Source organism: Cyprinodon variegatus, unplaced genomic scaffold (assembly GCF_000732505.1).
Source record: "Cyprinodon variegatus isolate N-32 unplaced genomic scaffold, C_variegatus-1.0 Scaffold270, whole genome shotgun sequence".
Classification (NCBI taxonomy): domain Eukaryota; kingdom Metazoa; phylum Chordata; class Actinopteri; order Cyprinodontiformes; family Cyprinodontidae; genus Cyprinodon; species Cyprinodon variegatus.
Window position 1 is genome coordinate 561,557 of NW_015150723.1, and position 17,809 is coordinate 579,365.

General features: G+C 35.1%; 1 protein-coding gene across 4 annotated transcripts in view; it reads left to right on the forward strand.

Annotated features, from left to right (window-relative positions):
- Positions 1 to 17,809, forward strand: part of LOC107089888 (potassium voltage-gated channel subfamily H member 1-like) — a 79,281-nt gene that overhangs the window by 58,142 nt on the left and 3,330 nt on the right. For all 4 annotated transcript variants that reach the window (XM_015382915.1, XM_015382918.1, XM_015382916.1 and 1 more), the window contains 2 exons: positions 1,726 to 1,978; positions 6,320 to 6,516. In XM_015382915.1, coding sequence (XP_015238401.1) covers positions 1,726 to 1,978; positions 6,320 to 6,516 — 450 coding nt within the window. The remainder of the gene's footprint in view (positions 1 to 1,725; positions 1,979 to 6,319; positions 6,517 to 17,809) is intronic.

The following is a 17,809-nucleotide window of genomic DNA, read 5'->3' on the forward strand; positions in this document are numbered from 1 at the left end:
AAAAAATTAGATGTCCTAATTATTAACTCTACATGCAGAATTGAAGTGGGACATTAACTGAAACTGCTTGCTTTAGTCAAATGAAACTAAAGTTGACGTATAGAGAGACCAACATGTGGTGTGGCGTAAAACAAAGGATGAATATGTGGAAAAGCAGGTCCTGGTCACCATTAAGTATGATAAAGCAGGGTTTCTTAACCCTGGTCCTCAGGTCCCACTGTCCTACATGTATTAGGTGTTTCTCTGCCTCCACACTACTCCAACCTGAATGAAAAGGTAATAAGCAGGCTTTTGCAGCATTTGAGGGCTGTTGAGGAGGAAATAAAATCATTTGAATCAGGTGTGCTTGAGAAGACACATCTCAAACATGAAGGACAGTGGGTATCCTGCGGTAGAGGATCTGATATGTTTTGGGCATGTTTCTGTTTCAAATACCTTGGAAACCTTTTCTAAAATGCATGGAACCATGACTTATTTCTAAACTGAACGCCATATAGAGAGAGTTAAAAAATGACTGTCCAGAATCAATCGGTCTCATGGACAACATTTTCATATTCTTGTCATACACTTCTCTTTCTCTCCTATCGTGGACTTTTACGAACTCAGCGCATCAGAATCGACTAACCTTAACTTAAATGAATTAGAGCAAATATAATGCAGTCGTCCTGTGAGCACATAAACATGCGATAATAAGAAATGCAAATCTGCATAATTACTTCCCTGATAGTGCGATATAATAGGGAGGGCCACAACTTCCCATGCTTGTCAGAAAGTCTTCATTCATAGAAATGGCATTGAAGATGAAGAAGGAAAACTTTACGGGTTTGAAGATCAATGATCTGGTGACTGAGCAGCAGTATTAAAGGACCATTAAAAGCAAAGTGTCAAGGTTAATGGATACTTTGTGAGGACCCAAATGCTGAGCTGAACAGGCAGAAATTATTTCTTGCAAAATTAAGTGAAGTAAAAATACAGAAGCCATAATCCAGAACCGATCAACAGGAAGCTCAAGAACCAAAAACTAGGAGTATATCTACTGTTCTTTCTTTTTACGAAATGGCAACAAATTAAACCAGTCTCCTTTGGATACTGACATACCAGCAGCAGCTTTAGTGACCGATAGTTCTGTCATCAGTGAATAAAAATGGAATTTATAATTGCAGCATTGCATAATATATAATTATGTAGTCCAATCAAATGTAAAATTGCTTCTAAGTAAAACAATGTAGTCATTTAGTGAAAAAATAGGTTTGGATAACAGCTGATTGTGCAGGATTGCTATGTTAAGTCTGCAGCACTTGAAAAACTTTTTTTCATACCTGAGAGAAGATTAGAAATAGGAGAAAAATGGTGAATACATAATTTCTCCTAAATCACTCACACGAACATAAAAACGAATTTGTTGGTACGAAAGGTTCTTGCATAAGACCCATTGCTTTTAAGGGTTGTAACATGTTTACAAGGGGCTCCATTGTATATTTAAGCTAGAAATAATTTGGAACTATTTTTAGTTTTGAGTTTATTGACAGTATCACTGGATGCCAGTAGCAGCAGTACATCTAATTAACTTCCTCTTCCATTAATGTGGAATTAATAAAGATGTAGATTTCAATCTTTAAAAATATTACTACTTTTATATTTCACACAATGAAATGTTGTGGTGAATGTCCTTTGCATGTTTTACTGTACTTCAAAATCCCTCTGTCCCTTTCTCCTTTCTTCCAGGTGCTACAGATTTGTCCAAAAGACATGAGAGCAGATATTTGTGTTCATCTCAACCGCAAAGTTTTCAAAGAGCATCCAGCTTTCAGACTGGCCAGCGACGGGTGTCTCAGGGCTCTGGCTATGGAGTTTCAGATGATCCACTGCGCTCCTGGTGACTTGATATACCACGCTGGTGAAAGCGTGGACAGCCTCTGTTTCGTGGTGTCTGGATCCTTAGAAGTCATACAAGATGATGAGGTGGTGGCTATTTTAGGTAAGCTTTGATTTATGTAAAGTGAGAAAACAAAACATTTTTTTTATGATTTTGTAACAAAACAATTTTTTGGTACTTCCCACTTTCAAAATATTACAATAAAAGGGCTTGTATTTAACATTACATGTGGCAAAGCTGAAATGCATAATCTTTACCTTGAAAATTTTGGTTGGACAGCCCATATGAGGTCAGAAAGCCAAGTGGGAAAGTTGTAGTTTTCTGTACAGCTCTGAGCTCAAAATACAAAATGGCCGCTCTGCTGTTAGTAAAATTTAAAACCGAGTTTGTTTAGTGAGTAGTGTTTAAAGTGGAAAATCCAGAGAAACATGTTAGTTTTAGCCAGGGGTAGATTTAGGAAATTTGGGGCCCTAGGCAAAGACAGGTAGGGGGCCCTCTGAATTGAGAAGACGACACATAAAACTGACCAATTATACGGATACAGAAATTTTAATAGAATACACACACATTATTCGTTCTACTTTGTTGTCCCTCTCTTATTGTCCCTTTTCTTGTTTTCCTCTATATGTTTTGTACTCAGCTGACTTTTCATGCTGTCTTAAAAGGAATTAAATATTTTTTCCAAGCACTAAACTACTTATCCAATTGCTACTTCCTGTGTTTCCAAAAAGGCGACGGCAAAAGTAAAATAACTCAGTCCATCTTTTCACTGTAGACAAGCCATGATCTGCTTGATCATGCTTGTCTGCTGCATTAATCATGATAGGGTTACGAATGTACTTGCTCTGGAGAGCAGAGTTCAGTGCTAAGCGCTTTTTTGAAATAAGAGTGCTATAGGGGTCTGAAAAGTCACTAAATATAGTGACAAAAGTGCTAAGTTTGCAACACTGATCTTCGCATCGTTTGTTTTCAAATGGTTTGCTGCTGTCTGTTTGGACCTTTCTGCAAATGTGTAACTAATGGACTGATCCAATGTGGTGGACAGTGATGGGGGGGCTGAGACACACTTAATATCAATAAGTGTGTCTCATATAAGCGCTCTGATGTTATTTTAGCGAAATAATTTTAATCAAAAACATAATTATTGTGCACAAATAACAAATAGTTGTATTAACCATACATTAACCGAGTTCCTTGGGGCCCCAAGGAACTCGGGGCCCTAGGCAACTGCATAGTATTACCTAATGGTATAATAATATATATAATAATAATAATAACATTTTAAAATGGTTTAGCTGTGCTTAATGTCAGCCAAGATCATCCGTGTTAGCGTTTCAATATGCTAACGGTTCCCCATTTCAAGTTGGTTACAAATTTCTGTCCACCCTGGTTCCCTTTTAAATGTTTTGATGAAAGAAAGATCAATATGCTTGAAGAACTCATGCTCCTGGCTTTTAGAGCTTAGCAGCTCTTCATCAAAGTCATTTGGTTTCATCTTACCTCAAGACTGATGTAAAAAAAAAAAACGAAAATATAAATCTGTCACTTAAAGCAGTAAAGCAAGGAGTCAGTGGTAAAAAAAAAAAGGATTTTTTTTTTTTTATATAATTAAAAGCTTATATGTGCAATGGATGTTATTAAATAATGTAATTCCCCATCAAATCTACAGAGAGATGTGGTCAAAGACAAGGTGGTTCTTAGACACTCAAAGCAGAGTTTTAATCAATGTTATTAAAAATTTATTTATGCTTTCTCACGCTTTGATGCAAATGCAGTTTTTTTGTATTCATTCCAAAAAGCACATTAGCCTCAAAAGCAGTCAGTGAGGATGGAAACATGGATTTCCACAATATTTTTGGTCTCTAATCTTGCTTTTCTGTTTCTGTGCAGCAGCACTTTGTAAATTCTTACTGAGTGAAGTGAAAGCTGAGCTGCCTCAGGATCACTTTCTGCTTAGTGATGATTCAGGATTTGGACTAGAATTTGTTTGCTTCAGTCTAATACACGATCCTCTCTGCTGCATTTTGTGACCAATTTGACATTTTCAGCTTTCACAGCACACGGTCTCATTACTTATTCTGGCTCCATAGACACTTTTACAAAGATTTTGCAAGGCAAGGTACAAAGCGGCAAAGAAAGCTGGTGATGACAACAGTATTATTATGTTATTTTAGCAAAAAGAGATTTGCAAATTGTGTACAGTTGGTATTATTTATCCATAAATGTACAAAACCATAGATACAAGGTGAAGATTGTTAGACTTTTTCTTTCTCTGAAACAGTGCCACAATCATAAACTCCTTGTAGGGTGTGAATCAATAACTGTGTCACACACTCCTGACAGTGACATGCCCCGAACGCATGGCTGAGTCCAATTCATATTGATTTTTTAGACTTCTTTGCCAATTTGTAGCTGGTTTGATACATCTGTGAAAAACGAATAAAGGTCTCCAGGGGACCAAAACAGTGGATGCCCTGCAGTATTGACCCTCAAATATCCAAAGCACATGGATACATTTTTAAATGCAGATCTAAATAACTAATCATTATTAACCTTTAAGAGAAATACACTTTGGATCCAGCTTTTATTCACTAACTCTAAATCTATCAGTGTGAGTTTAAAAACGCTGACATATTCCAGGTTAACGTTATTTATTTTAGTAATTGTATGTAACGGCTAAAGATTATTTTGTCAGCTTTTGTTCATTTAAGGCGGGAACAAAATTCCAGAAGTAGCAAACAAAAGGTTTCATGATAAAGAAACAGGCAAACTTGGGGGAAAAGCACAAGGAGGACTAGGACATGTAATTAATTAATCACTGAGCTGATATACTGAGGAAGGTTAGGAGAATGACAAATGAACCAGAGGATCTAATCAGAATGAAAGAAGGAAAACTGAGGGAGGGAAACTAATCAACACAGATGAAGCTGAAATGATACACAAATAACTGGAAACCAAGGGTGGAAATTTTACTCTGAACTAAGAGACATAAATCCAAATGTACAAGGAACAGAATTCAGGAATAAACTAATAAATTACACTCAAGCATAATGCTGTAAACACAAAAGAAACACACAATCCAGCAGCCAAGATTCATGACAAATCTGGTATTTCTTTTACACTCACTTCATATAATTAGTTATTTCTCTGATCAATAATAATCATAGATGTCTAAATAGATCTGTTGTTAAAGTAGTGACCAAAAATCTCAATTTATGATTGTTACAAAAGCCCTGGAAGTCATACATGTATGAAACATTATATTTGAAGATGTTTTCACATTAAATATCTATGTACTGTATACAATTGTTCTTTTCCTTTATGTAGTTTTCTGGTCTTTTCTTGAGTAAGTCATCCTGTTACATCATGCTGTAATGTTTTTCTTGCTCTTCACGTCTCATATGGTTATGTTGAGCTCTTCAACTTATAATAGTCCAGGCATGAGTCACACCTTGCAGCATACGGAGCATTTAACTGCTCTGTTGAATCATACTCTTTAAAATCTATCCAATCTATAATTCATAATCAATTTCAGCCATAATAAAAAACTTACATTATTGAGCAGCCGAAAACCTTTAATCCCAGGAATCTACTGTACAACTGGTACTACTTTGAAATGTATTAATTTAATTTGTTTGTGTTGACTAAGCTTGTCTTATATAGAATTTGCAAGAAGTAGAAGAGAGTAGAATAGATTTTACTTACTTTATTTACATTTTATGATAAAAAAAAAACACTATTTAGCAGCTCTGGGTCGACAGTTGGACATAAGTATAATATAATAAAAATAGACACTGAATAAATAAAGCAGTATAAAACCAGAGTATTCCTACCACTTTCCATATTTTGTCATTTTAAAACGACAAAGCAATGATTTCATTGGATTTCTAATGGTTGAAAAACATGAATTAGTGTAAAAGTGTGAATTAGAAGTAAAATGGACAAAGCTATTAGATGTTTTTTACAGTAAGCTCTAGTTGGGTTTGCATTTTTAACTCATTGTACTATAAAAGCTGGAAATACTGTAAGTAACAAAAAAGGATTTTCTGATGGGTTATTTGTACAATATTTAACTTGTAACCAAAAGAGAAAACGTCTTGAAATTATCTTAAATTAAACTGTTTTTAGCTTTATCTCTTAAAAAAAACAAGAGAATTGGAAGTCACAAAACTTTTTTGACTACATTGAAACTGCTTTAGAGCAGATCAACAAAACGCATACATTGGATTTCCTTAGCAGAAATCTGAATTTTGAGCGAGATTCGGTGACCTAAAATTGTATTCTCATGAGAGATACACTTCACAATTGTACTTTAATGTATTCACTACATTTCTTTCATTCTATTCGTTTTTCTACAAGGGAACAGACATGCCTGTTTCTTTGTCTAACTCAAAGATCAGGATTTACGGTGATTTCTTTTTAAAATAGATTGTTTCCCTGCAGGTAAGGGAGATGTATTTGGGGATGTTTTCTGGAAGGAGGTGACTCTGGCTCCGGCCTGCGCCAACGTCAGAGCCTTGACCTACTGTGACCTCCACGTCATTAAGCGCGATGCACTGCAGAAGGTCTTGGAGTTCTACACGGCTTTTGCAAACCACTTCTCCAGAAACCTCCTGCTCACTTACAACCTAAGAAAGAGGGTAAGTGACCCTGCAGACGTCACCATGAACAAAAATACCCACCTATTCATTCATTTTGCCTATTTCTCCAAATGGTTTGCAAAAGCAACTACAAAAACATCTTCATTCATTTCACGAGTCAGGTTTTATTTGTGTCTTTACATATATTGGTATTACTTAACGTTGCATTGAGTCTGAGACGGTGTGGAGGTGAAAAGGTGATCCAGTCATCAAGAAATTGCAGCTAAATGAAGCTTGTTGAGGTGAAAATATTGAACTATGATTTTTCTATTAAAAAATATAGAAAATCCCTTTTACTGTCCCACAATGGGGAGATCCTGATGTTATAGCAGCTAAAAGATTATAGTAAAAGTGATCACAGAAATGTGGACCTTAGAAAAGTGTACAAAAATAACATAATAATGAAGGGTTAAAAAAAAGCAGAATACACAAACTGCATTACTTTTTAGCAATTAAAAATCATATTATTTTTGCAATATTTACAGTTGTCATTGCTTATTTTGATACTTTATACATTTTATAAGCTTTATCTGTAAATACCGGTATACAGAATTTCCATGATGTCACCAGCCTTTCCCAAAAGAAGTATTAAAACCCTAGTCAAAACTATATGAAACCTGTAATCACAGTGTATGCATATATTTTTGTAAAATCAGTCTAACACTGATTTTTAAAAAATATAAATATAGTTAATTGGAGTATATTTATTACATTTAGAAAGACATATATTAAGAACTAATAACCTTTCTAAATTAAAGCCCTTTCACTGCAGAAATTTGGAATCTAAATACATCATATTTTCTTAAAATAATTGCTTTTTTTCTTGAATTTTGGAGGAAAAGGAGATACCTTGCCAAAGACAATTCACATTTAAATTATGAAATAACGATTGTATTGTCTTATTTCAAGTGCATATTGCCTAATTATCTTATTTTAAGAGTAAAAACATTAATTCCATTGGCAAATCATCATATTTACCCACTCAAATTAAGGGTAAATATACTTAATTTAAGAAATCTTTACTCATTTTTAGATTTTTTTTGCTGTGTATGGCAAAAACACCTGACACCTGGAACGTTTTCAGTAAGAAATTAAACTAAAAATTAAAGTAAAAGTTTCATTTCTCCTCTTTACTTTAACTTTGTCAGACTTTCACATTTTAATTTAGTAATCCATTCTTCAGCCTCTATGGCTTTTCATTCCCATTTTAATGGGAATGACAAGTAGTCTTACCATTAGATTACATATCAGCTGCAGCAAGTTGCCAAAACTAAGACAGTTTTGTCCAAACGGGGTTTAAAATGAATGCCTAACCAGTTATTACCTAACATCTTGGTAATTGTAATTCACTGTACTCAAATGCAGGTGCTGATTTTAAACTTAGTCACACAGGTGAAAGAATTGTGCTTTAAAATAAGTGTATTCATATTTAAAGGTCTTAATGGCCTAAATCCATCTTTTGGACTTGTTTCACCCACACTCTCCTTCAAAGATTCTGCTGTCAGCTGCCAAGCTCCTGGCCGTTCCAAAGCCGAGGCTGAACCACAGAGGGGATCAGGCTTTTTGTAATTTTTTAGGACCAACAGCAACATTTAGGCAGGCTGCATCATGTTCTTCTTTTAAATATTTTTTTAAAACACATTTTTCCCCCCCAGTCTTTAACACAGCCTTAGTTGTTTGTTCTTTTGTTGTTAAATCATGATTGTTTTGTCTGCTTCTTGTAAGCTATTTTTTCTCATTCTCTTCACATACAGCCCTTCCTTTAAACCATATATTGTTTTAAAATGGGATTAGTAAACAAATTGGATTGTATTTCTGTAAAATTAAATGTGAACATTTTAATCTTTCAAATGCAGTTTTTATGGTAGCAAAGGCTGAGGTTAAATTTGTTTTAGCAAATGGACTCAAGGTCTGGATTGTAAATTACCTTCTGTCAATTAATTAGACATGAATTTTTCAGAGGGCTAAATTGTTTGGTATGTGCCGTCATCATAGGTTTACATATGGGAAGATGCATATAACCACAGCAGTAAATTAGAGTGTGCCTCTCTAATGCAAGCTGTAGGTTAGATCACAGTTAGCATCATTACTCATATGGGCTGACAGTTTTAATGGTTATCTCTCCTCTCACAAGACGCTGTGAATACAACAAAGGTCAGATGAATGTTGCGGGAACACAACCCGTCTTATAGCAAGGATTAGGTTAAGAAATGCTGAAATAACGAAGAATAGACAAATGGCTTAAATAGTTGAATATGACTTAGACTTGCACTTTGACAAACTTAAATGTCATTTTGTATACACTCTGTGTATACAAAAAGAAATTTCTTTTTGTATAGCTCTCATGACATTTCCATTGCTTAAAGTGCAGCAGTTATTAAATGTAAACATTGTGGGACTAATAAACATGGTGCAAAAATATACATCTTTTGAGTCTATGACATGATTTAGAGTTTTTTCAATCTGTGATTTCATATGTTTATTCTAGAGCTGATTTTTATAAAATCATTCCACAAAGTATAGTGCATTAAGAATTGCACTATGGATTCTTAAATCTATCTGATCTGGTGTTTAAATAAGTAAATAAGAGAGTCTCAGCTTCAACTGATTCATCTGGCGAATGATCAGTGAGTTTAACAGCCGTCCCCATCTTCATAAGTTTGGCCAATAGTAGAGAGAGAGCAGAGAGTGCTGCTGTTTGATGAGAATTTAATGTTATGAAACAGTGCTGGATAACAAATGGAAACTCAGCTTTAAACAGCTAGATCCTAAAGAAATAAAGTACAGAAAGTATAACAGAAAATCAAGTACGGTAGATACTGTTTTTCAGTGCAAACTTTAAAGATTGCTTTCGCAGAGCTAAAATTTTTAAATCTAATATTATTGGTCATACATGACATCCTGAAGAAGATAAAAACAAAAGAGTTAAATGTCAAATTTGCTTTGGTTTCAATCCAGAAAATTTTTTTGCGACTTCATTGCCTGGTATAAAGCATCTCCACTGAGGACACTTAAATGAATTCATGTGGAGGATTTAGAGTGACTCAAAATCCCAAATCAACTTTTTTTTATTTATTTCAGGAAGCAATTTCCTTTTGAAATTACAGAAATAAATCAAGTAGAATTATTTTTATTCTTTAGTATAACATGGATGCAAGTTTGATTTATTTGTCGATAAACAAGAAAAAAAACAAACAAACTTGAGACTTACCTATTTGTTTTTCAAATAAACAACATAGAAATAATTGTTGGAAATCTATGAGGTCTGTCCAATTTCACTTATTTACATTTTTATTATAACCGCAGCAAATTTGGAGAAAATCTGTTAAACAACTGCTTCATAACAGCTTTAGGAGGCCATTGTGCTGGCCGCCACTGTCCTTTGGGCACAATTTAGCCAAATGTATTTCTCACCTCATGAAAAGGATTCTGGGTAAATCTTGTGCTGAGATCTATATCTAAAACTTTAGCAAACGACAGAGCCTTTGGTCACATTTTCCTGGGTAGTTCATAAAGTGAAAATAATTGCGATTACCTCTTTGTAACCTTTCTAACCATTTTGCATTGCATTCAGCTCTGCTGCAAGTTCAGCAGTAAATATACAACCATAAGGACAAGTGTGAGCATTTAAACCACATTATACTGTGGTGCAGGGCCGTGGTGAGCTGTCGGCCAATTGGAAAAAACTCCTGCTACTGCCTTCTTTGGAGGCTTTCTTCAAGACCTGTCTGACAAGTTTATTCGTTAACATGAGGTTTATTTTCACTTTAAAAATATTTTTCCATTAAAATGCAGTGTCTGTGAGGAGTGCAAGGAGATGGATTGAATACTATTAAATATAGAAATGTAAGTATAAAAGTATGCCACTTCTTTCCCTATATAATTGTTTGGTTTAGAATAATGTGAAGTATAAAGCATTCTGGCTTATATGCCCTTCAATTTGCATCAGGATCTGTGTGGTTGAATGAACTACAGCATGACAGCAATGCAGCAAATTACAGCTTCCACAATACAGAGGTAGGAGTTGCTGTTTAACAATCATAGTACACATGTAATGTGTCTGCCTACTAAAATGGATTGCAATATACTGCAATACTCAAACATTAATCACAGCTAATTACCTATAAGGACTCTAAGTAATAACTGTAAAAATGTGTTTTGATTGGATCTCATCATTAGTTTATTCTGCTGTTTGAATGCAGTGCTGGGCATGTAAACCACAAAGAGATTAAGAATAAGTGGTTCATCTAAAAAAAAACAAAAAAACACAATTTAGGCAAAATTGCACTTTATTTCTATGAAAATTGTGAATGTATCTGTCCGTTCTTAGTTTTTAATCTGTTTTACAAAACAACATGGGCTTCATTAACATCTCAGCAGAAAAACTGCTTAATTGACTCCATACCACGATGCACTGATGCAAGAATTTATGATAAGTTATTAAGAGCTTGTTTTGTACGGCACACATTTTTAAGGATACAAACAATTCTGTTTTAAAAATCCTGGTCACTGGTTTATTTGGTATCTAATTTTTTAAGAATGCGATATTCGTTTTAATCAACTGCAGGTCATAATGACAACATGTATATCAGAATCTACCTTCATCTACATTTTTTATTTCTGTTTAAAATACGAGAATACATAAACCTAATTGTTGAAATTCTAATTCCTTGAGATGCACCTGTTTGAGACTCATCTGTCCACATCCTGCCAGGAAGCCTCCCTGAGAAACAGCCAGGCCCTCGTCACTCAGCACCTGGGTGGTTGTAGATGTCGTGTTTCTATGCATGAGATAAAAACATTGTTTTAATTTGCTAAAAGGAGGTCCCACAACAAAAGACCTTGTTTTCAGCACATCAAGCTTTGTATTTTCTTCATGTACCCCAGCGTGTGTGTGCTTGTGTGTGTTTGTGTTGCAGGAATACAAATTCGCTCTGCTCCACAGTCACAGCTTTGCATCTGTTGTGGGGGGAAAAGATGCACAGAGGAGCTCCTAAAGTGGCAGCTCTGCTCAAGTGGAGGATAGGAAGGGAGACATGTGAGAGCTTTGCTTGCAGTTTATGAGAGGAGACACCTCCACACAAACCATCAGAGAGAAACAATCAGATTAGACCCCTCTCTGAGTTAGTCTTAGGGTTTATTTTAATCTACACACCCAGCAATTTGGTTCTTAGCCTGATATTTAAGTCATGTTTTGCTTGACCATGTCCTGTTTATATCTTCTTTTTGCCATCAGATGTTTAGAAATGGTTGTTGTTATATCTGAACAATATAAAGTGAGCTCCTCAAAATAAGTTTGTCTCTCCACCTTAAATATAAAATCAATGTGGATTCTGATCTAATCCTCGGTGAGTGGGAAACGTTTCTTCATGGTATATTCACCCTAGGTTAGATACTTGAAAGCATACAGGGTATTTAGGCTGCCAGAGCAAAAAGATGAAGGGAAGAAGACTACAAGGCACAAAGAGATAAATAAATAAATAAAAGCTGGATTTGGTGAAATGAGTTGTGTGTTTTCTCCCTCCAAATTATTCACCAGTGCTGTATTACGCCATTTTTCATAAGAGATGAGAAAATAGTAAGTATGTTATATAATATCTCTCCGAGATATATTTTTATACCTTGGGGCACAATTATTAGTTTTGCTGCTTAGTGTTTAAAGGACAGGTCCCTAAAATTGGAATCTGTTGTTTTGCTTATATTAAGATGAAAAATGAATGCAGTGATTCTACTTGTGGATGGAAGACAGGATTTATTATTACACACTGATTCTGTGTACAAAAGCTGGAAAGGGTTGGATATTTATTTAGAAATAATTTATTCTTTATCCCGATAAGAACAGAAAGAAAACTAAATCTGAAAAATCCATCCATCCATCCATCCATCCATCCATCCATCCATCCATCCATCCATCCATCCATCCATCCATCCATCCATCCATCCATCCATCCACCTTATTGATGTTCTATGGAGTCATATCACCAGTTTTTCACAGTCAAAATTTCATCACTGTTATAGTTTATCATAAATTCCTTATATGACAGTAATGAGTTCAGCTGGTATAAATTCTTGGTCTTCCAGGACTTGGGAATCCTACGCCTTAGTTAGGAGCCAACTAACAACTACTGCTTAGGAACTTAAAATCTAGGGTTGCTAAAGACTTTATTACCAGCCACATCTGTGTAATTACAGACAACCAATCATCCAAATAATGCAATCTGCAAATAAATGCACCAACTTTCTCCTTAACAAAAACAAATAAAAATTTGATAAAAGCATGGTTTAACAATCAATGTCAATTTATCAAAGCTACTCTCAAATCCTGAAATGTACAGCTGTGATCAGCAGGGCAAGTATAGCTACCAGTCCTTTCCTCATCCATATGGTTAGCCTGTCCGGGAGAGCGTGAGTGTAAGATTGAATTGCCTGAATATAAAAAGGCAATCTCATCTTCTGAATCAACGTCCCTATTCACTAACGCATTTCCTAAATGTATACTGCAGGGAAAACTGTGGACTGAGAGATGGATTGAAGGATTGACTTTAATACTCTACTGCGCTTGTGAGACTGACTTCCCTTAAGCACAGTAGATAAAAAACGTCAGCAAATTACATTCCTTCCAGGTACCAGTTATAAAAACAGTTTGCCGCAGAGATCACAAGGAAAGAAATTGTCTTCCTTTAAGGATGACATGAATGTTGTTAAGAATGCCAAAAAAAAAAAACAATAGAATGAAAAAGGAAAGTATGAGCTATTTTCTGGCTCTGTGTTTGGTGATAAGCAGAGGTGTAAAGCAGACAGAAAGGGAACAAAGGAGTAAGGTTATTGAATTAAAGTGAGAGAACAGAGCGTACTGTATCATTCTGCAGTTTATAGCAAGGAATGCAAAAAGTCATTGCATCTAAGGCTGCACCCTTTAACCGAATACGTGACAAAATATTTTTTTCAGTTTCTGGACAAAGCTGTAAAAAGGGCAAAATTCTGTCACTAAGGATAGCAAACTGAGTTCAAAGCATGATAAAACCAATGCTATCTGTAAAAAAAAATGTCTTCCATTTTATTGTTAATTAACAGAGAAAAAGAGAATTGCCTGAAATGTTCAGTACTGATAAAGGCCTACTAAATATGAAGTTCGGATTGTGTTTTTCTACTTTCAAGATAAACTGATATTGAGTATCAGTATATTAAAAAAAAAACATAAAACCTCACATGGTTGGTCATGCGATCCTAGTAGCATAGATTGCTATGCTTATGTTATGCAAAGGTTGAAATAAAAATGCATTGTGTTTTAAACTCATGGCTCTATAATTAAATAATATGGAAAATATTTTCATTTCCATGTGTTTAGGAACTTTTTTTCCAAATGGTAATAAACATGGACAGTTAACTGGTATAGAGGTGTAGCAAGATACCAGAAAATTTAGATTACATTCCCTTGGTGTTTTAATTATAAACCAGAGCCCTTTATAAACCACAGCACTTTATGTTATGCATTAGGATGGCAAACTCAAAGTGCACTTTTAAATTTCGCAGGTATTTTCTTTGCACTTTTGTTGAAGTCTTTGTACCAAAATAAATGCAAAAACTACCAATACAGTAAGTCCTTGAGATAATTTATCTTTAAGTTGTTTTACTGTGTAGGATTTAATAAATATGAGGAATATTGGTTCTTTTTTTTTGTTAGAAGGTTGCATTGGATCTGCAGCCTGTCTCTAGTGGTCACTGGGCCATTAGCAGATAGATAGTCATAAAAGATCAAGTCATGTTCCTGAGTTATGGTCTCAGTATCATCATATCCCCAGCTCGTTCATAGGTAGTGAAGTGTTTAAACTGTATTTTGTATCAGATGCAAATTTAACAGAAATAAGATGATAAGACACAGATATGTGCATGAATCACTGCACAGGTACATATTTAGCTTTTTTTTTTTGTTTTAAAAACTTAAAAAGCTCAGAGCTAAATGGAGTAAATACAAGAACTGGTATACTTGATTCTTATTACGATTTTAGTTTTCTTTTTTCTAAGGTGGCAATGAGGAGGCTGAGGTCGTAGCAGGTGTTTGTTCTTTTGCTTTAAAACCAACCTTCAGATGATAAAGGAATCTTCACCAATGGAACAATGCAGGTTTTTTATTCTATTTTTCTCTTTGCCAAAAAGAAAAGTTTTTTTTTTTTTTTATAATATCCTGCTAACAAATCAAGGTAGAAATCCTGCTGAATAAATATCTTCTTTCTTTTTAAGTCTTTGTACAGAGGCCTGTATGTGTTGATGTATGCAGATGCAAACAGTACGCTTTCCTTATTTTGATTTCGGGAGGCTGGCCATAATGTTAGCTGACAGGTTTTTGGCTCCAGCTGCCCCAATATCCTTGTGCTATCCTCCTTATCTCAACTAAGCTGCAACATATTCAAAGCTTTCAACCACACAACATACTATCCAGCCTTGTTTAGCGGGCAGCCTTTGCTCAAATAGAGCTGTTTTTGTTTGCACACAGTAGCTGCTTTGATTTCATCAGTTACATTAGGATTCACTGAATGCATAAGAGCTGCTTCACACAGTCGTTAAAGTTTAGTCCGACTTAAGAGCTGTTAAACTAGTAAAGGCTGGATTTAATATTTTTTAATGAAATTATTTAGCATGTATTAAACCCCTATTTTTATGCCTTTAGAAACTGTTTTGTTAATGAGGGTTGTATTGAAAAGCTGTCAAGATTAGGTGTCCTGAAAGATGCAGCAGCCACCTGGTACGCTTACTGTGTCTCTTTGCCAGCGGCTTGATATGATATTTCTTTGTCTCTTTTGGGAAATGCTTTCTTTAAAAGTGACATTTACAATGTGCACACACTTGGAAATGTTGACACTTTTCCTGACAGACCACTACAGTCAGCATGGGCCATCAAACTGATGTCTTATTTTTGCTACTCCTCCTTAAGAAACAAAGTTGTATGAAGATGTTTAAACTTACTTAACTTTTTTTTTGCTTTGTCACATTGCAGCAACACAGTGTATCGTGTCTTACTTTGATTTTATGTAAAACCTTTTTTTTTTAGAATTTGCAGGAAAGCAATACATGTTTTAAAAATTTTTTTCATAAAACAAATTTGATGTCTGCTCTCTTTACTCTGATACCCTAAATAAAACCTACTCTCTACCTTAGTTTGATTCATTATCAGTATAAACCAGCTATTCTGTGAAGGTCTCAGCAGAGAACATTGTAATCAAAAAGCATCATAAAGATAAAAGAATAGAGCATGTCTGGTTTAACAATAATCAAGATGAATCATCTGTCTAAAATATAACTTTTTTAAGCATGGCATAAACTGGCACCTAGGGAATAAAGGAGGGGCTGCAGACTTCCACAGCTCAAGATGTTGATATCAGTAAGGATGCAAGTTATGGATTCATTAATTATTCTAAAGTCGATTAACCCTATAGATTGACCAAGATTGATAACCAGTCATAAAAAAATCTTTCCATTAATTGAAGGGCTGAATAGTTGATTACAATAACCTTAATTAAAAGAAATAGTCCATTGTGTAACGATCTTGGTTCTGTTGTTTTTCTCCAAGTTTTCAGTTTCAAGTTTAGCCAGGTTTTCTAGCTTTATTGTTGTGTCTGGATTCATTTAAGTTGCTTAGGTTTTTCTGTCTGTCCTCTGTTGCCCCCTTGTGTTCTTCTCCCTTGGCTTCCTCATCAGCTCTAGTCACACCTGCTCCTTATCAGCTCATTAGTCCTACCTTTGTTCAGTCAGCCATAAATACACTCCCTCTGCAGTCCCCCTTTGCTGGTTCCTCGTCTTACCTTTTCTCACCCTGGCTCCTTGATGGTTTTCCCCTGATGTCTCCATGGTTCTGGTTTGTTTTTTATTTTTATGTCGGACTTTTGGATACCTGTTTTTGTTTAACATTTTTAAGTTGGATTTTTGGATACCTGTTTTTGTTGCCTGATCTCTTATTAAACCTTTGAAGAACTCACCTCTGCCTGTCAGCCTCTGCATTTGGGTCCTTATAAAAACCTCCAAACAAACCGTGACACATTGTTATATTTGTTATAATTTTGAGGCCAGCTGTATTAAATACTGACTAAATAAACAAAAAATATTTCGTACACATTATTTGTTTATGAGATCCTAATAGTTTACTTCAATAAATAAGGTTTAATAAAATATGTGAAACACTTGGAATTTACAATGTACAGAGATGTGAAACAATTTTTAAAATACAGGGTATGTTGCCCTTACATACTGTCAGACTATTTGCCACTTGGTTTCAATAATTGTGAATCTGTTTTTATTGTATCCTTCCTGATCTACAGGGCTCATTGCCAGCATGCCTTTTTCATGTCATTTTACACATACTGTTGAACAATTGGTTGTATTAGTCACCAATGTCACCAGGTGAGTCGACTATGAACCCTTCAGAGCGCTGGTTAGATGCTTAGAACAGATCAATTCATGGATGTGCATCATTTTCTCCAACTAAATAAAAACATAACTGAGGTAATAATTTTCAGACCAAAGGAGGAGACATCCAGAGTTAGCCCACAGCTTCAGCTAATACAGCTAGAAACAACTGATTATGGCCAAAATCTTGGTGTCATGATGAAATCAGATGAACCTTCAGAGGCACATAAAGGCAGTTACTAAGTCAGCCTTTTATCACCTGAAGAACATCTCCAGGATTAAATAATGTCCAAGAAGGATCTAGAAAAACTGATTCATGCATTGATTTTTAGTAGAATTGATTACTATGACAAGTTGTGCTCCATGCAGCAAGGCAAAATGGGTGCTATTAAGGACTTTATTGAGTGTTTATATTTATAATCAGAATAACATACGGTGAGTTCATCCTTCACACCATTAAACAGTGTAAATAATCCCAGTGTAAATAATCCCAGACTTTACTCGATTGATTTATGTTTCTGGTTTAGCAGGCCTCCACTCTGGCATTACTTTTCTTGCAAATACTTTGGAGGCGGGGTAACAAGGGAGTCATGTTTAATGAAGGCCAAAAGAAGTCTAGTTTGCTTCTTGCCAAAAGCCATGTACTGTATGGACACAGATGTCCTGGTGAAATAAGACCTAAGTTGAATTATTTAGCCTACATGATAAACACTGTAGCAAACAGGGCACATCATGCTACACACATTATTTCCAATGTGAAGGATGGTGATTATTAAGTGGGGAAAGGGAAGTTGGTAAAGTACAGACTGATGGAGATTAATGCAGGGAGATCCTATAAGAAGACTGGAGACTGAAAAGGAGAATAATCTGGAAAATTTTGAAAAAAAGATAA